Here is a 19,401-nt window from a genome sequence, read left to right as displayed (position 1 = left end):
GTCTTAAAAGGCAATGTGCAACAACAAAGACAAGACCCCCTCTTTATGGTCCGCTGGGCCTGTGGCACACATTCTCCCAGCTGCACACCAGAAGGTAGATATAGCCCAGCACTGTGCCCTGCTGCTGCCTTTGTTTCCACGGCATTGAGGTTGGCACTTATTTTAAGATTAGTCAACTGAGTAGGTCGATGCCAAGTACAAAACCGCCTTTAGTTTAGAAAAGTCAAGCGCATTAGGTCTGTGGCTCGGCAACATTGAGCTACGTGCCGATATATATTTTTTTTAGTAAATACTGAGTGGTGTCTTCCCTGTATAAATGTGGATCAACAGACTGTTCACGTCCTCGGTGTAGTTTTTACTCACAATAGGCTATTATTATTCTGGACAAATATCATAGCAGATTAGGTTATGTTGAGCAGATAAATTAGAATAAAATGTATCCTAATTTGACAAACATTGTGGGTCATGTAAGGCTTCACTTGGAAGACTGCAATCTGGGTGGTAGCTGGTAAATATTGCTCTCCACGAGACCACCCAACCATTGGGCTAACACGAGGCACTTTTTTTCCCCGCGGAGGGATTTTGCAAGTAGTGCTTTTGTCGTGGGAGGGGCAAACTTAGGCTGCCGTTGAATCTGCGCATCCTTAAATAGTGCCACCACTTTAGTTGATTTTGCTTTGGTCAAATATTTGTGCTCTCGTGTGTTTTCTGTATGCAAAAAAATACCCTTTGTGTGTTAAGCAGCCAAGAGAATGAATAAAATAAGGAATTTAATTTTTGATACAGCACCCCAAAACTGCAGCCAATGAAATAAACATAAAATAGGCTATGTCTTCATCTGAACAGAAATTATGTTCACAATGACAGTAACTGATTTCCTAACCTCTGAATTCTCACTTTGATTAATGGTAAACGCATCTTGAAAAGGCAAAACAGCCTCGAGTAAATCGTGTTAAAGCACAAAGAAGATGCTTACCGATGTTATACATTTTACTATTTTTTTACATTCGTGTTAATGCCCAGTAAGAAATACCAAATGTCCTGTTAGAGTGCGGTTTGTGTTGTAACAGATGTGAATCGGCAGCTTGCGGAAGGAAGGACCGTGTTTACCTTTGAGCTTTACGTAAGGAATCTGCTGCTGGGAATAAAATGCTAAGGGTGCCATATGGTCACAGGGGAGGATAATGAGGCGAATGAAATCACGTGTCTTATTGTGTCGGGTGCACAGTGTCCGCAGGTATGTAATGATAAAAAAACATCCTAACAAATAGCTGTGTTATTACAATTAAGTTATTACGTAACACACCGTGAATGTGTCCATACGAGAATACTCCTTCCACTTTCCATAATGGTTCGTGTACTTCACGAAGCAGAAGCAAGCATGCATGCATGTCTCGTAGCACAACGGAGCTGTATTATTAAATCCGCCTTCACGCGGGGGTGCGTATGAAGTCGCTGTGCTTTATTAAAGCTATTGCAAAGGAAGGCCGCTGTTGTGCGGTTACAACCGCACACTACCGCAACTGGAGTTACGATTCAGCGCTGCAAGTGCACATTGGCTGGACTCGTATGTTTATATGTTTTTTTTATTATTGTATTGTCCGTTTTTCTTATAATGCAAAGTTCATTTGACGTGTGCGCTTGGTACTAGATAACTGGGACAAACAAAGCATGTCGTTGCTCGCAGTTCGTGGGGTTTTTTTGTCGTACTTGGTGCAAACAGCTGTCCATAGGTTGCCTCGCCGCTGCTATAGGAAGAGAATTTCAGCGTGGGCTGTGAGAACTGAGCAATTTGGATGTTCGGGGGAGATGCGCCAGTGGCGAGGTCTGGTTTGTTGAGGTTTTAACACTTGCGTTGAAAGCATGCGACGATGTATGTGATGCGTCTGGCCAGTCCACCGGTCCCTCACTGGTCCTTTTCTCATTACCGCGTGCACCGTCTGCGTAATGCATGGCATTGCGGCCCAACCTGCCCATCACTCCACCGCTGCCAGGAGACTTGTACGCACAGGATGGTGGGAGGGGGGGAGCAGATGACGGTAACAATGGTAAATGTAGGCGTGTGTGACATCTGCGCTGGCGCCATTCAATGGTGTGGGCCTCCTGACGTATGGAGATGTGGCCTTGTTTGCACAGAACGGTTTTGTGCCAAGAAAAATATCAGTCTTCGTACACTGAATGCAGGCCGAAGGAGGCCTTATGCCGTGCGTATGTTGACGTTCGGCTTTTAAAATATCCAGTCCATTAATTATTTTTTATCTGCGCGTTGGTGCCGAGGAACAAAGATGCAGAGACCTGTAATTAAAGAGAATCCTTTGCATCTGATTATTTTTTTTTTTCGGATGGGTGCATTTGGAGGTGTTTACATGGTTGGGTTTTGGATCAATCTTGCACTCATTTTGCAATTTATGAACAAAATATCACCCATATACTTGGTTCTTTCGGTAAAGTCACGTAGAAGGGAAACAATAACATAATAAAAATATAAAACAATAAAATTCTCACGACATTTCGACTGCAACACAAGCAATCATCATCAGGTGTGAAAACCACAACAAGACATTTTTTTTTCAATTTTCTTGTTGTGGTTTTCACACCTGATGATGATTGATTGTGTTGCAGTCGAAACGTCGTGAGAATGTTATTGTTTTATATTTTTATTATTTTATTGTTTCTCTTCTACGTGACTTTACCGAAAGAACCAAGAATATGAATCCCTGCAGTCACGAAAGCTTTAAATCAAAAAATAAAATATCATCCATTTAATTTTGATTGGCTGCAGATTGGTGCGTATTGTTTGCTTATATATTTATTTTAGTGATTAGCCAGGAGATGGTTGGCCTGCTCCTCGTAAGATACTGTCCATGTGTGGATATTATTGTTCTTTGCACATTATTCTTTAATTTGTATTACATGGCTTATACTGTGTGAAGGAAAGAAAAGCAGTGATCTCATATCATGATTCATTCAATTCATTCAGTAATCTGCATGAACAAATAATCCCTTGTGATATGCTCATTAAGTGCTTTAAATGCAGCTTATTGTACAGTGGTCGGTAGGGCTTAAAAATGTAACCAAGGATTTCCATGATAATCAGTCGTACCTGTCACTGAGAAAGACAGTCGAGTGAAACCCAGAAACATGGGTACCCAAATTTACGTGAAATAATCCCAATTCATTTTAAAATTATGCCAACAATAAACCACTTCTGCACACATGTGTGCCTCCACAAAGTTGCTTCTGGCATGGTCTTAAAATTATGCTATCGTCAAGAGCTGTTTCTGTAAACACATATCTCCCTTTTGATAGTGCTATTTTTGAATACAAATATGGCCAGAAATCAAACATTGGCTATCAAGCAGCATGCATTTTGTGTTTATGCCTCAAATCCTAAAATAAATGATCTTGACTCCCATACAGGTATTATAATGTGCAATGCTGGCTATGCTTGGATATATTATCGGTAGCACAATAGTCATCTGTTTCTAGGAGTTATTTAGATTTTGCCATGGCGACTGGTAGGTTTATTTTACAAAGGTACGAAAGCTGCTATTGTTCATTTTTCGGTTTGTCCACGATTTTTTTAGACAAACCCATGTGTCTTGCATACACTGGCAGATTATCCACGTGTATATTGATTACAATGGGCGTTGCGATAGATTTTTAGGCTATCGTTTGAGCATTACTTATCGGTGCTGTGCTATCGGTGCGTCACGTCGCGCTACGTGCTCACATTCCTCTGGCAACCGTTTAACCCTGGAGCACAAACTAATGGTCGCGATGATTATACGCAGTGCCGGGCAGTGCGCTTTGCAGCTTCACATGGTTGCGTGTCAGCCTCACAAAAATGGCCACCAGCCTTTTTCTAATCGTAGCCAATATAAGTGCTTCATTTATACTTGATTTAAAAACGTTGCTTGTGCCAGTGTGTGCTAGAGACCAACTGCTCTTCAAATATGTATATTATGCAAATATGATAACTGCAAATGAAAGCGGGCAACATACGTTATTTTTGTAGAGGGAGATGCAACGATAGACCTGACACAACATGACACTGCTGCTCACATAACCGATGCTTATACAAAACGGTTGTTGCATTTTCAGGTTCTTTGAGAGAAAATGCAGTCGTTCAGCGAGCAGCTGGGTATAACCAACCCCCAACCAGGAGGATTAAGAGAGGGTTACCAAGCGACGGGCCAGTACCGTGGCTTCGAACAGCAGCAGCAGCAACAGCAGCAACAGCAACAACAGCAGCCACCGCCCCCATCTGCCTCCGGGGCGGGGGACTACTACAGCAGCCAGCACCCGTACCACAGCTATCTGAACAATCCCAGTGGATATTACTACACCGGGGCCAAGCCACCGCAGGCCGCGCAGTCGGCCACGGGACTTGGTAATTACCTCCCGGCCCAGGATGGCAACTACATAGGACAGTACAACAGCGAAGGGCAGCTGCAGTGGAGGGGCCCGCGGTCGACACCGCTGCCGTATGCTCTATATGAGCAGGACCGCTACAGCAGCCCCTTCTCCTCGCCGCACTACCAGCAGACGCAGGCACCATCGCAGCAGTCTGTGCAGGGCGTGCGGACAGTGCAGCTGCAGCACTCGGGGGGTGCCCAGCATCCCCCGCCTGCCCCGACGCCCCTCTCCCAGCACCCTCCGCCAGCGCCAACGCCTCTGTCGCAGCACCCAGCGTCAACCCCGACATCGCTGACGTCTCAGCCGCCCACCAGCCTGTCCCAACACCTCTCGCAGTCCACCATGTCACATTCGCAACAGCAGCAACAGCAGCAGCAGCAGTCACCCCACTACCCTCCAACACCCATGCACTTTTCGCAGCACTACCAGTCATCTTCACCATCCCCTTTTCAGTCTCAGCAACATTACAACCCAAAGTCGCACCCGTTCGCCATGTCGCAGTACGATGCCCATTTAACTGGATTCCCTAGCGGTGGAGGTGGCGGCAGTTACAGTAATCAGGGTGGTGGGTTCGGGTACCAGCAAGGAGCAGTGGCAGCCGGCTTTGAGCAAGCTCAGGCATCACAAAAGCGGCAGTTCTCAACACCCCACAGTCAAGCTGCTGGTCAGATTAACCTCTACAGCAATGCAGACATGGGGGTGAAATCTCCCTCGCAGTTTCACCACCAGCCGTTCAGCCCTGCATCCACACACTCCCCGGCTCCACAGCAGCAGCAAATTAAGTCCCCTCCTTACAGCTCCAACACCTCTCCCATGGTTCAGAGCCCTGAAGGGAGCCACTATCTTCAAACGCCCCTCGCCGGCAATGTGAGGGGTCCCATGACGCAGCTGCTGCACTCCCCAAACCCGTCCACCACGTTAGCAAACAGCCACTTCAAGGCTCCTGCTTTGGATGGTGGGGTGAATGCAGATGTCAGGAGTGCGACCGAGTCAAGAGCGTGCATGGACGCTATACGAATTAACTTGGATGCCTTGTCCAATTCTGACGGCAGCAAACCAGCGGGCGATGGTAGAAATGTTTCTGAGTGCGGACCCGGGCCAAGTTTGGACATAATTAGGAAAGGGACTGATAAGAGAGCTGATGCCAGTGGTGGTATTAATATGACCGGAACAGGTTTGGACATCAGAACGGCTTCAGATGTCGGGGCAGGAAGTCAGGAAGCGTCACCTCTTCCTGAAAGCAGGAGGATGGACCCGAGTCTTAGCAGCTTGAACGCTCTCAGTTCTCAGGTCGAGAACATTCCAAACACCGTTCAACAACTGCTGCTCACGGATCCTCTTGCAGCGCATAAGAAGGGTGGAAAACGGTCACCAAAAAAGTCGGAAACGTTGCGTGAACAGCCAGGGAGCGTGGAATCCTCGATAAAAAGCAGCAACTGCAGTAGCCCGGCTGGTTCCGAACGGATGCTGTTTGGCGAGGAGACTGATGTTCAAAAATCTTTTCACTTGGAGAACAAAGATCAGCTGCACCAGAGTCATTTGTCGTCATCCTACATGCTGCACCGACAGCAGCCAGCACCTAGTATATCTCACGGCACAGAGTTGATCTCTCCTGTATCTCAACCCAGACTGGTTAACAAAGACTCTGGAAACTCGGTAGGAGCTCCTAAAGAACCCATTTCAGGAAACCACTTGACGAAGGGAGATGGCAAATGTCCTGGCGTTATTGTTTCAAGGGATGGCATTGACATGTCCTCAAAGGAGTACGTCGTACGTAAGGAGCAAGGTGGTGCAGTTGAAAGAAGTGACACAAACTTAGTAACCGAGATGAATGAGCGGTGGCCTTTTCAGTGCGTTAGCGTTATTTCTTCGGGGATGGAGGATCCCACCAAACGGGAGGCGGACAGTCTGACGGGGGAAATAAATGTAAATAGAGAAAATGCTGTAAATATGAGTTCTCGGCCAAGTACCAGTGACTTAGTGTCCCATGTAAACGCCACCAGCACAATGGGCAAGTCCTGCCAAATGGCAATACCTGTTCAAGAAGCCAACAATACGAGTAACGCAAAAGCTTCAGATGCCCGATATCATTCACAGTGCACAGACACCCCCAATAAAGACCAGCAGGGTGGGTTTCCCACAAAGTATGGACCCCCTCAGTCATCTGACAGATGCTCAGATAGTGCAGAGAACAGTCGCATTGCTTTGGAAAGTTTTAGTAGGCTCATAGAAAAATCTGAACACGAGCAAATGTCTTCGATGAAACAGCTGATACGTGACCTGTCCATTCCACTCCAGAGTGTCGATAGTCATGTTAATAAAAGGAATTCTGCATCGCAACAACCTGATCAGCTGTTGGGTTCTAAGGGCGAGTGTGTATCAAACCATCAATCTGAAATCCCCAGCAGAAAATCTCCGAGGTCCAATACGAGGTCTTCTGTTTTACAGTCAGCCAACATGGATAAAAATCAGTCTGCTGTTGATTTTTCACAACACAGTAAATCTCCACAAAAACATGCCCCTGGTAGTTACTTTAGGGGTGGTAAAACATCGCCTGTAAGAAGCGTTGCCCACGCAATGCCCATCACAGCTCATTCGGCACCATCCGCGGCAATGGGCAAGCCCAACCCAGTGAATGCTTATGATTCCAAAAAACCAGGAAGAAATGTTGAGGCTAAAAAACTCAAATTAGAAATGCCTGCACAAGCGGCAAGTGCCGAGGGCATAGATTATTCCATGTCTGTTACACCTGACAGAAAGAGGTCGGGACGTAGGCCAAGTGTCAAAAATTCAATTGATGGCCAGCAAAGGTCTCCTGTTCACGGTCATACAACAAAACTCTCTCCACTAGTACACAGCGATCAGAGTGTCAGCTTGTCGCCCACAAAACCATCTGCAGGCATAGACATGACAGGGAACAAGAACACTCCGCCAACACTGCGAAGGTCTGGAAGGCCACAGTTTTCACCAACAGACAAAAAAGGAACCATAGACGACGATGGAAATGAGAAGCGGATGGATGAGCAGGGCAGGAGGACCGAAGATCAACAAAGTACAGAGGCTGCAGGGAAAAGGCCTTTGCGTCGAGTTAGTTCAGGCTCCGCGGCTGAAAACATTAAAGGGCCTGGAACTGCTGGAGTGAGTGTCAGTCCTGCTACCAGCCCTCAGCTGGCAAAGAAATTGCAGGGTCCTCCCAACAGTCCCGTGTATCCAACAAGGATGAGCCCACGAAAGACATCCCCTCGTGGAAGTATATCTGCGGAAGATGGCCCCATTCTACCCGCTTCGCCCTCTAACAGGGTTTTGAGTCAGATCAGACAAACTCCGTCGGACCACCAAATGGTAAATTCGACTACCAACTCTAAAGGAGAACTGGGAGAATCAGCAAAACCGTCTGCATCGGCTGATTACAGGCAGGGTATGAATAAACGGAAGCAGGTGTCAGATGCAACCATAGCCATTGACATGTCGAAAGGAAACTTTGCACGAAAAGAGCTTGCTTTGCGCAATGACCAAGAAGAAAATGACTCCATGAAAAGAAAGTACAAACAACCAGCTAAAGACCTTTCTCTAAAGAGACCACGTTCCGAGTCGCTAGATGCAAACGTTAACAAGCAGGCGTCGGTTGTCAATGAGAGCCAGGTAAAAGCAACCCCTAATTCTCACTGTAAACAAAGTCTGTCCAACCTTCCAACTCCGGGTAGGACAAAAATTCTTCCTCCAAGAAAGAGCAGAGGACTGAAGTTGGAAGAGATTGTCCAGAAAATCACATCGCCAAAACGATTAATTTCTTCTTCGGCCAACAATACTCCCGATGGACACACAAATAGTTCATGTCTGGAAGCAATTCTGTCAGGAAACACTGATCAACATCGTGTTAAGGTCGAGCCAGAGGATAAATCTGACAATAAATTGGCTTTACCTGCTCCGCAGCAGAAGACTAATTTGAATGTAAGTCCAGGTAATGTGGGAGTAGTTTCTCCTTCTGAGATAGTAACGATTACAATAGGGGACAGTGATGAAGAGATGCATGGGGGGACCAACAAGGGAATCAGAAAAGCTGCATCCTTACAGCCATTTAAATATCCAAACTCTGATGGCATTACAAAGCCAGGAATGCCTCCCATGAAGTCACCGCCCCATGCCATGAATCGGGCAAATGCATTTTCTGCACTCCCAACGACATCTGTATCTCAAAATGCAAATGCTGCCCAAAATATAATGAAGGCATCCACCTCGTCCCCCAAGTGGTCCAGAGTTAATTTAAACAATGCCTACAACACATCTTCCACATTGTCCCCTCCTGGGCGATCTACTTTATATCGCGGACCAAGGTTTCCTGCGGCACCTAATATGCCAACTTCGTCGAGTTACGCTGCCAGACCCAGGACTCCTGGAATTGTTGGCAGACCGAGGGCTCCACCTGCTATAGTGCAACCCACTGGCTCAGGATCAGCGACGAGACCAATGGTTTCAAGTCCGACGTTCAGACACAAAACACCGAGCCTGGCTGTCCGCCTTGCAGCACCTGGTTCGATGGTCAGACCAACATTGTGTTCGCCAAACGTCAGGCTTCCAGGTAACTCTGTAAAAACAGCATCTAATGTCCCAGCAGTTAGGCCTTCTGCTACAGGCCCAGTCATAGTCAGAGCATCGGCCACAGGTTCAGGCGCAAAGCTTGCAGAGCAGCAGTGTAGGTCGTATGTAAAGGGTTCAGACAAGCCTGTGTGTGCTATTAAAAAAGAACCGGCATCTGAGAGTACAGCCAAGCATGACGCCTCTAATACTGGAAAGGGTGATGAGACCAGAAAGAGAAAGATGATCAATAAAGGAAAGAAATTAGGGCCAGTGGCAAAAAAGAGAAGGGGGCGACCCAAAAAGCAGTTTGGACCCAGAGTGCAGCCCAATGAGCCCGAGATAAAGCTTAAATCTTTGTCTCACAGGCCTGAAGATAAAACCGATTCGAAAATCAAATGTTTCTCTCCGTACATCAGAGTGCAAAACAAGAATAGTTTAAAGTCCATATGCACTGTTGTGAACAGCAATGACGAGGAGTCTAAATTAGACAAACCAAAGAAATCATCTGGCACAGCGCTCACGCAAACGGTTTCTCACATCGTTCCATTGTCGTCCTGCTTTGTGATGGGGCGAGTGGTAACGGACACCCAGAACAAGGGCGCGCTTGTGTGCTGCTTCTGCGGCTTCTCCGCCAACTTCAAAGAGCTCGGGGACCTCTTTGGCCCATACTACCCACAAGGCCACGCACCTGCGGCAAGGAAGCCTCAGTCGGCCCCAAGCAAGGATCGCCCGAGCGAGGATGCCGAGGTCGCGAGCGAGACGACCCGAGTTTCGGAGGAGCCCGAGGAAGGGCACAAGGCCAGCCCTGCCGAACCGGCGGGGTCGAGCGATCACAGAGGAACGAAGAAGCCGCGGGCAGGCTCCACGGACGAGAACTGTGCGTCGTTACGCGGGAGCACACGGGGGGCGCGCTGCCGCAAACCCAGCTGCTACTGCTGCGTGGACAGCGACGGGGCCGTGGAGAAGAGTTCGGACGGTCGCTCCAGAAAAGGGAGGAAGGAAGCGGTGGAGAAAGAGTCGCCGACTGCGGAGGCGCAGCCGCCTCCCGAGGTGCCGCTCGACAACGAGGAGTTCTGGGTCCACCAGCCGTGCGCCGTGTGGACTAGCGATGTCTTCCTCGTCGGAGGGCGGCTCTACGGACTGCTCGAAGCGGTGGAGATTGCTCGTGACATTGTGAGTGTGGCTTTGCATTCTTGAAATCATAATCGCAATATGACCTTGTCTTTGTACAAATCATCGGCTTGTGCTCTAACCCCTTCCTCTCTCTCCCCCAGCAAAAAACAGCTTATTCGCCACGTACCATTCACCAGCATGTAGCCGTTGTTTAAAATCAAAGTACAGCTTTACGAAAGCACATTTGAATCTTATCCATATTAATGACATCATAAACCATCCTTATGGCTTTAAAACCAAGTCTTTTGTGATTCTGTTTCAGCACTGATTTAAAGCCTTTCAGAATAAAGTAGCCGTGCCCATATTTTTTTTATTCCCGACATCGTATATATGCAATGCTGATGTGGCACCCAAAGAAAAAAAAGTATTGCTGAAATAATGCTCTATTTGCTTTAGCTTTGCCAGCATGACCTTCTGCGGAAACGCAAAATAAACGCCTAAGTAAATGCGTGCCGTGGGCGTAATTCATTTGCTGCACCTACAAGGCCAGCCGCAGAAATTCGTGCAGTAAATGGGGTGGGGGGGTCGTCGTTTGCGAAACGTGACGGCGTCTCCGCCCTAAACTTAGCGTAGAGCAGCATCTACAGCAGACGGTGCGCCCGCTCCAATTGTGACTTTCCGCGTCGTCGTCGTCGTGCGGTAACTCTCTCGCATTGCACCCCACGGCACAGCTGGGACCCGTTTTTATCACACGTCGGTGTCACTTGCCTCGCCATGGAGCAGCCGAATGAAAAATCTACGTTTCCCTGCAGATCTATGTTGTGATTATCACATTGCATAATATCTCCTCCACATGTTTGTCATGTGACTTAGATATTCCCAAGGTGGAGGAGTTGAGTGATGTGCATGTTTGGAATTTGTAACAGTAATATATACCGCGATACTATTTTTTTCCTTTCTGGTTACATAGCAGGTTGAAGCTTTTATCTATAAGTATTTGCAATTGTTTGCCATTTTTTACTTTTGTTGCAATGTTTCCTACACAGCAAAAACACGTTTGCTTTTATACATTTCATCAAATGTTTACCTCAGCATAACTGAATACGTATTTTCAGCAATTAAAATCATTCACTTTTAAAAGCTATGTAAAATGGTTAGGTTGTATATTCAGTTTGAATATCTTGCGTATGTAGAAGCAAGCTCGCATGTCATGATATGTAACATTTTAAAAAAGTAAATGTAGATGAAAAAAAATTGACGCGATATATTGCAAGCAATAACCGTCCCGTAATAATTTGGATCGTTTCAACCGAGAGTAGCCCTGGGCAGCAATATCTGTTCTCGGCCAGTCAGCACCGCGTCACATTGGTAGTAGCCACTACTTTCATGAATAACGGAACGCGTCAAGCGACAGAATAATATTTCAACTGTGAAGGGAGGGAACACAGCCGAGTGAAGCCGTATCTACGAACATATCCCTTTGGTCAGTGTATTTTCAAAACGCGATCAGATCACTGTTTGCTCTTTGGTCTGTTGCTGCAGTTTTTGTCAAAGGAGTTGGAAGGACAAGTGACATAATAAGTTTAGCTCTTTTTACATACATATTATATGTAAAAAAAAACGCGTATTGTTCCCATGGCACGACAGAGCTGTTCCAAGTGCCAGCGGACAGGAGCCACGCTGGGATGCCACGGCAAGGGATGCGCCCAGCGCTATCACTTCATCTGTGCCATGGAAGCGGGTGGGTGCTGTTCTTTTTAATTGACGATTGCGCAACGCGTCTGCGAATGTAACCGTGAGAGGCTGCCCTCGTGGTCCAGCCTCCCAGCTGGGCGCCGTGCCCTGCTGCACTTAGCTGCGCCGAGCCACCGAGCCAGCGCTCGGTAAATCTTTCCGCCCCAGGTCCAACCCCATGCCTTCCAAGATCCATATTGTGTGGTGCGATCGCCACTGATGTCATTACAGAATCCGTCTTGGTTGTATTTTTGGACACCGTGTGCAAGGTACGGGCAGTACCCAACCTCTGGACATAGTGACAATTTAAATTAGTATTTATATATCAGGTTCATGGTAACGAGCTTGCGTCTTTAGTTGTGAATGTGCTTACTACGAGATGACCCTTGTTCCTTTGTCCAATCCTCGGTACATTTGCAAGTCTGGCGATGCATTACTTGCATAAGCGAATCTTAGCAGTTTCATATTAAATTAGTTTTTTATAGCCCTGTTTTGTTTTGCTGGTGTATTAGATCATGACTCTCCATATGACTTCACATGCAACATGCATAATAAGATATGTGTACAAGTGAAAGTAGGACTTTTTGCCCTAATTAAATCTTCTTGTGTTTACAGATTGTTTGCTATGCGAAGATAATTTCCTGATCAAATGTGCCAAACATAAGGTATGGTGGACTTGTCTTGGCAGTGTGTATTTACATGATCGATTTTCATTGTCTGTGAAAACATTTGGTTTTGTATATCAATTGTATAATCGCCTTGTGAGTTACAATCTTTTGGGGAAAACTTTCGATTGAGTTATAACATTAATATAAAAGATCGTAGTTAAAATTGCCTTCCAATTTTCATGTGAAGCGCATGGCATTTTGGGTGTGCGAGATAAACCACTAAGAAAAGGTCATGTTTACAATAAATACCAGGTTGCAAAATTTTACATGTTTTAAAGCGTACATTCTGTGTTTTTCACTCGATCATTTAACATCTTGACATGGACAAATTATAGACTGAAAATGTCTTTCGAAAAAAAAAATACCCTTAAATACCACGTTGAGTGCTTCAGAGGATAAAAGCCTGCTTCTCAAAATCCCAATGGGGAAGTGAAAACTAGTGTTTGCACTACAGTATCAATTCAATGACATGCCTATTCTAAAGTGGCAAACTTCAATCGTTTTAGTAACGCATCATTAAAAAAAGTCCTATGTTGTCAACAATTGTGTTGACCAAGATCAAAGGGTACACAAATGTGTAATATGCCAAAAACAGTTGAAACTGTAAATGTAATGACTAAATACATCACTAAATGATATACACATGTCACATTTTATTTTGAGGTCAATTATATACCCAGGGAAGGCCTCACTCGCTGAACTTGAAGACTATTTTCAGCATAGTTCCAAACTCTGCGATGTTTCGCCAATTCCGTGAGCGAGTGGTTCAATGTGGGAGGAAACCCAGTGAAAACTCGTGCGTACGAAGAAGCAACAACAACACCCTGGACAATCGACACATAAGCACGTCCATGTATTTATTCTCATGCGGCGTCCTTCGTTTGATATCTCGTTACTTTACACAGCACAGTGAATATTTCAAAGGTACAGAATCGTGTAATTTCATTTTGTGTATTAAGATGCGTATGTCGTTTTAGACTGGTCATGTTTTTGTTTATAAAGTATTGTGCTTCGATGATCAATGCTTAATTTTTCTGTACGGTTTGCATGCTTTCCTATTGGTGGCACTATTCGACCGTCAAGTCTACATACGAAATATTCTAGCGAGCAATCAGTCGAAGATTAGGTTGATGTGCAGGAACAAATGTGACAATATAGTATTCGTTAAACTACTTAAATTTTAATGAGGTTATTTTTTTATTATACCAGCTACATTTAATTGCATTGGATCGTTTTTATATACTGCCTTTTCTTGGTTCTTTCGGTAAAGTCACGTAGAAGGGAAACAATAAAATAATAAAAATATGAAACAATTTTTTTAATTATTTTATTGTTTCCCTTCTACGTGACTTTACCGAAAGAACCAAGAATATGAATCCCTGCAGTCACGAAAGCTTTAAATACAAATTTATACTGCATTTGTTTGTTAACTGAATGTACTGGCGGGCAATATTTTTCCATTGACTCTTGTTGTTTTGACAGGGTAGAGGGATGGCTGCTTCTGTGGAAAGCACGGAGAGGAGATAACCACGCTCTCTTATCACCAGAATGGTTTGAATAATGAACACCGAACACTGGGCGGTAACACCACCACACAACCATTACGGGCTTAGTGCCGTAGATATGTGAACTCTTCAATAGGATGGGTGGCAAACCCCGTGTTGAAGGGGGTTATGGGTAGTTCAAATGAACCATAAGAACAGTCGTAAATAAAAAAATTAAAAATCCACACTGGCAGACCAATTTGCCGTTAGTGTACAGTGCTTTCATCATGCGCTTTGCACTTAAAATAATAAGACGTGGTTGGTGTAAGCGCGCTGGCCATCGTAGGAAACTGCCCTTGTCTGGCTCTGAAATATTGGTTGATTTTAAGCCACAGCGCCATCTGCTGTGCAAGACTGACACTGATCAAATCGGTCGCGCGGCTCGCGTTGAATGCGGTGATGGTGGGTCTTGAATTGGTGAGTGCAGCGCTTGGTGCGCTGTGAACTCGGCACGACCTGAGTTTGATTCCCGACTACGACTAAGATTGGTGGCGAGTGATCTCTAAACTGAAATGTGTTAAAAACAACCCCGTCGCTGACAAAGCATGTGGTTGGATTAATCAAGCAGGATCTTGACAAAGGACTGTAAATTACTCTTGTTTTAGATTAAAGCATGTCAGCACTATTAATAGATGTATTATGCATGCATTATTCCAAATTTAATAGTGAAAATTATATTACATTATGATCACATTCATCTTTTGGGTAAAATGGATAGCATTTTAAACATCACTGCCTAAAATGCATACTTAAAAACAGCCACTGTAGATCATAACACCACCGCATTTCCATTGTTTTGCAGGTTTCGAAGGATTGATGTTTTAGTAGAAATTCTTTACCATCTACCCACAACTTCCTGCCCTCTAGCAATTTGCTGCCTGCACAGTTCTCCAGGATTTTAAGAAAGGAAAAAATAAAAAGACCTGGTGGAATTGCTGTTCATTCACAGCTGTTTTTATTTTAAATGACCCACGTGATGTCCACATGCTGCTACTGGCCACGGACAAGACAGCCTGTAAGAACTCGCTTATATGACTCATTCATAGTCGAGTACATTTAGCACTGACCAGGTGATGGCATTGTATTGTTGTAATATATAGGTCGGCTTGCCAGGATTATGTTACAATTTGAGGCGTTAAAACAAGTGCGCAACACCTTTCTTAAGAGCTGCAGAATTATGTATTCTTTAAACATCATCTGCATAACGATCGTTAACACCTTCAGTTTTCCCCCTGGCAAGCCAACATTTTCAAATATCAAAAACGGTTAGCAAAAGTTTAAATGAATTTTTGTAGAAAGATCTCCCATTAGAATTTATGTGCATCTTCTCATTGTAAGACTGTTTTTAATGTTTAAAAATGTGGCCTGAAACACAGGAAAAAGATAATAATGCAGAATAATTTGATGGATAAAGAGTTAACAGTTTACAAACAAGCAGGGGTTAAATTGTAGGAGGAGCATTGACCATTTTCTTGGTTTTATAAGTGGTGGATCCGTAATGCAGCTTAGTGCAAGTGCCGTATCTAAACTGGGAGCAGCTGCATTTCAATTGGCCTTGTGAAAGAATAAGGGATAAACACGACACAAATTCCCCTTACAGCTGCCACCTTCCCTACAATTTAACCCTTGCCAATGACATAGTACTCATGCCAGCGTTTACTTTTTGATCATGTAGTCCTTGTAGGTAAGTTAGTGTTCTGAAGCTAAGGGAAGAAGCTGTATACAAAAGGCGGTAAATATGGTTATACTGTATTAGTTTAGTTGGAAACCACGGCAGTGTTGAAGGGGGGGGGCAGTATTCTTGGCATGTCACCGACTGTCGTTTGAACAATAAAATATACACACAACGTCCCACATGAGAATTCCTTTTCACGCATTTTTGGAAGTGCTTTGTGCAAAACATCTCGCAAATTTTGGAACCAAGCCCGTAGCTGAAGAACAACATCGGTTGCCTTGATTCACCTTCCCTTGCAAAAGAAACAGTGTTTAAACAAATTGAAAGAAAATCCACTCTGGAAGCACACGGTATTGCAGCAGTGTTATGCTGCCTTGTTCTCTTGAGGCTTCCATTGTCACCGAGAATCTGCCCTGACTGCGTTTGGGCCCCTTTGCACTTAGATGAGAAATGAATTGGTTTCCAATCATATTTTTCTATTTTCACATAGTTTTGTTTAAATTTGCTAGGTGAGGATTTAGTTAAAAAAAAAGTTTAAATTCTACTTGGTTGTGCGCAGTAAACTGTTATTATATCCCCATTCAGGACCGATGCACAATTTCAGTGGACTCTTATGACGAGAACATTCGTACCAATTTTTAAAGTAAAAACTTTTGTAGTTACGGAACATTCTTTAGCTGCTGAAAAGGTTTTTTTTCAGCAATGTAACGTGATTGACAGCTGGCTGGCTTTCTCCCCCGCAAATCAGATGCAACCGCCTTTGTCCCGCCGAGTTATTCATATCATCTACAGCTTCCTACGGTTTCTATCACACGTGTTGCGCCTTCGCTTGAATGCACAAGCCAACAAACACGGCTGAGCACGCACACGGCAACGGAGCTGCATAAAGTCACCAATGTTGAGTTACAAGTTGTTATCTTGCCATGGTGAACATTCAATGAAATTGACAGGACTTGTGTTCAAATGAAATATTACTCTTTAAAATCCCAGCTCTCTTGGTCCATTTTGCGTTGAATTTCCTTTACGAAAGCGACACATTTTCTGACGTTCCATAGGGTTAGAACTCCACAAACTGTGCATACTTCTATTGTATTTTTGTGCATATTTTTAATGAAAGTGCTCATTTCGTTCATAAATCTGCTGGTGGTTTTCTTTTTTGTGTTGTAAAGTTCAATTTTACGTAAGTGTGGGATTGCGCCACATTGAATGTTACGTGATTGTATTGTTTATGTATTATACAATAAAATGTTATTACTGTTGATTCTCAACGCGTGTGTATACATTCACCGTCGCTCAGTCACCGGCAGACCCGTTTAAAAGTTTCTTTTGGGTGACATTTCTCCTTTGTGAGATTGTTACATTAATGTCCGTCAACAGTGGCTTTACAAAGTCGCATGCCTAAGTTGCTGTTATTGGCAGTGTGTGTGTATGCCCTAAGGATGTTTCTCAAAAAGCAAATTAAATGCCAAATATTTAAAGTCAATAAGATTGCTTATCAAATTTACGGCCACAAATTAAGTTAAACTTCCATCACCGTTGACTCCCTAACCTCCCCCACCAACCCACCCACTTGGGTTGCCCTTGCATGTTGTCCTAGATTCATTTTTGAAATGAATGTGATGTATACACGTTGATTACGTCCCTACAACCACCTACTGCTTTGTTTTACCTTCCAACACTTGACGTTTACTCTTGCCCTCTATAATCAGTGCAGGCCTACAAAGTGCTCCATACAGTCTTGCGTTTAAACACAAAACAAAAACTGCTTGTTTTTAACGGGTGAATTTATTTTGAACCTGAGCAACGTAACGTTGCAGTGTGCCTAAATAAGAACAGCCGAGTACTGCTGTCTGGTATGATAGTTCAGAACCTGTCAACAACAAAGCTATACAAGTGAGCAAAGAAGCATGGACATATTTCATACTTGGAATTAATTTGAGACAAAGGAACATGAATTAGAAAACGCATGCAGGTTATTGGCATAATTTTAACGTGTAGCAAGTGGGATTGGGTAAGACGTGTCTCTTGATGGCTGGCGATCGAGGCAAGTGGCAGTCAAGGACTGGCATGTGGCCAAGAGGCCACGCAATGGAGAAACCGAGCGATGCAATCGACCCGTATGCAGGTGTGCAATAGGTGGATTACACAGGGCCGGCTTGGGAGGAGAGGGTTTCATATCGTGGATTTATCATGGCTGCTCCTGGTGATAACATGTAACACCATTTTTGTTCATGGGTACTAATTGTTATTTTTTTATTGCTTATGCCTAAAAGTATAGAAAATGTATACTATTCCCCACAAACTTTGCTTTTGTGACCAGGACTTTATGTGAACGAAAGACACAAATGCACACGTTTTCTCATTGAAAATAGGTAAATGTCAAAATAGCACTGTCCTATTTTGAATAGCCATTTTCTGTACTTTTGAGGCATAAGCAATTCGGAAATAACACCACCCAGGATCATTTTTGTTGTGTTACACTGTTAATGAATGCTCCTGTTAATGTCTCCCATTTCGTGCCGTTTCACGGTGCGGGCTTGACATCGGGGCTCGGGACACTGCTCGAAAATCTCTTGGAGGGCAATTAGCCGCATGCCTGCCTCACGGAGCCGGGACGGAAGCCGAATTGTCCGATTCGCCTTCCCCAACCTCTCCTGGGGCGCGGCGCTTTGAGCGGTCGTGACCACGCGTCTCTTTTTGAGTTTCACGTCACGTCACAATAACAAGGCAAGGTTGTTCGTTGGACTGTGACCAATTTAAAGGGCCAACTGTATTATTACGCTGCGGAAACAGAAAAGGCGCTGATAAAAATTTTGTTATTTCGAACATAGCTGGCCTCGGCCTGCGGTGTGCAGTTCAATTATCTTCAAGTTTTTTTTCCCGAAATTGAACTTACTATGGAGTACATTTCAATTAATGGGGTTGCAGTGGTGGTGTAGTAAGCGCAATGCCCTACGATCCCAGCATCACGTGTTCAATTCCTGGCCACAGCGAAAATCTGTGTCGAGTGACATCTGAAATTGTCTTGAGCATCTCCCTTAAGTCTGAACTCACCAGCGTGAAGTGTGGTCAAATATCTCCCCATAACTAACAACAGTGCAGGGAAACCGTCTGGCAGTGGTCTACCAAGAACTGCAAACGTTTACACTGCGTGCCGGGTGGCAACTCATTAGTTTTCGACCGCATCATTGGACATCGTAATTTTCCAAACGACTGGTACATTTCAGGATAATAAACCATTTGCCTTAATGAAAGACTGGTGTTCCCCAACTTGTCGTGGGTAGATTGCAGTATACGCATAGTCAGCCGTAAGAAGAGCATATATAGTAAACCTGCGTGCGTACGACGAGAATTTTTTTTTCTCGAAGATTTGCTGGTTTATCCAGGATGTTTCTGTTTCGCGTCGTCGCTTTAAGATGTTCTCTGTTCATATTTTGTTTGTTTGTTGCGGTTGCACCCGATGTCTCCGTTTTGCATGAGAAAACGGAGACATCCGTTCTTTAAGAGTATGATTGCTTTATTAAGTGAAACTGATGGGCCAACTCAGCCGTGTAAATCGCAGCCCAACCATTAAAACCGCAACAATGCCACTTCAAAGCAGCGCCGTGGACAGATCTGCGGGAGTGAACCCGCGGGTTGACGCTGGTACGAGCCTCCACCGTTTCCCGAT

General features: G+C 44.6%; 1 protein-coding gene across 2 annotated transcripts in view; it reads left to right on the top strand.

The window, feature by feature from the left end:
• The window catches only part of LOC116949591 (uncharacterized), a 32,574-nt gene extending 15,584 nt beyond the window's left edge, over positions 1–16,990 (top strand). For both annotated transcript variants that reach the window (XM_032967052.2, XM_032967051.2), the window contains 5 exons: positions 4,105–10,170; positions 11,758–11,851; positions 12,460–12,509; positions 13,995–14,063; positions 14,859–16,990. In XM_032967052.2, coding sequence (XP_032822943.2) covers positions 4,120–10,170; positions 11,758–11,851; positions 12,460–12,509; positions 13,995–14,039 — 6,240 coding nt within the window. In that variant the 5' untranslated portion in view covers positions 4,105–4,119 and the 3' untranslated portion in view covers positions 14,040–14,063; positions 14,859–16,990. The remainder of the gene's footprint in view (positions 1–4,104; positions 10,171–11,757; positions 11,852–12,459; positions 12,510–13,994; positions 14,064–14,858) is intronic.
• The last annotated feature ends 2,411 nt before the right edge of the window (positions 16,991–19,401 follow it).

Source organism: Petromyzon marinus, chromosome 37 (genome assembly GCF_048934315.1).
Source record: "Petromyzon marinus isolate PM22_M1 ecotype Great Lakes invasive population chromosome 37, UKy_Petmar_22M1.pri1.0, whole genome shotgun sequence".
NCBI lineage: Eukaryota > Metazoa > Chordata > Hyperoartia > Petromyzontiformes > Petromyzontidae > Petromyzon > Petromyzon marinus.
Note: the sequence above shows the minus strand (reverse complement) of the source record. Positions and strands in the feature narration are given on the sequence as shown.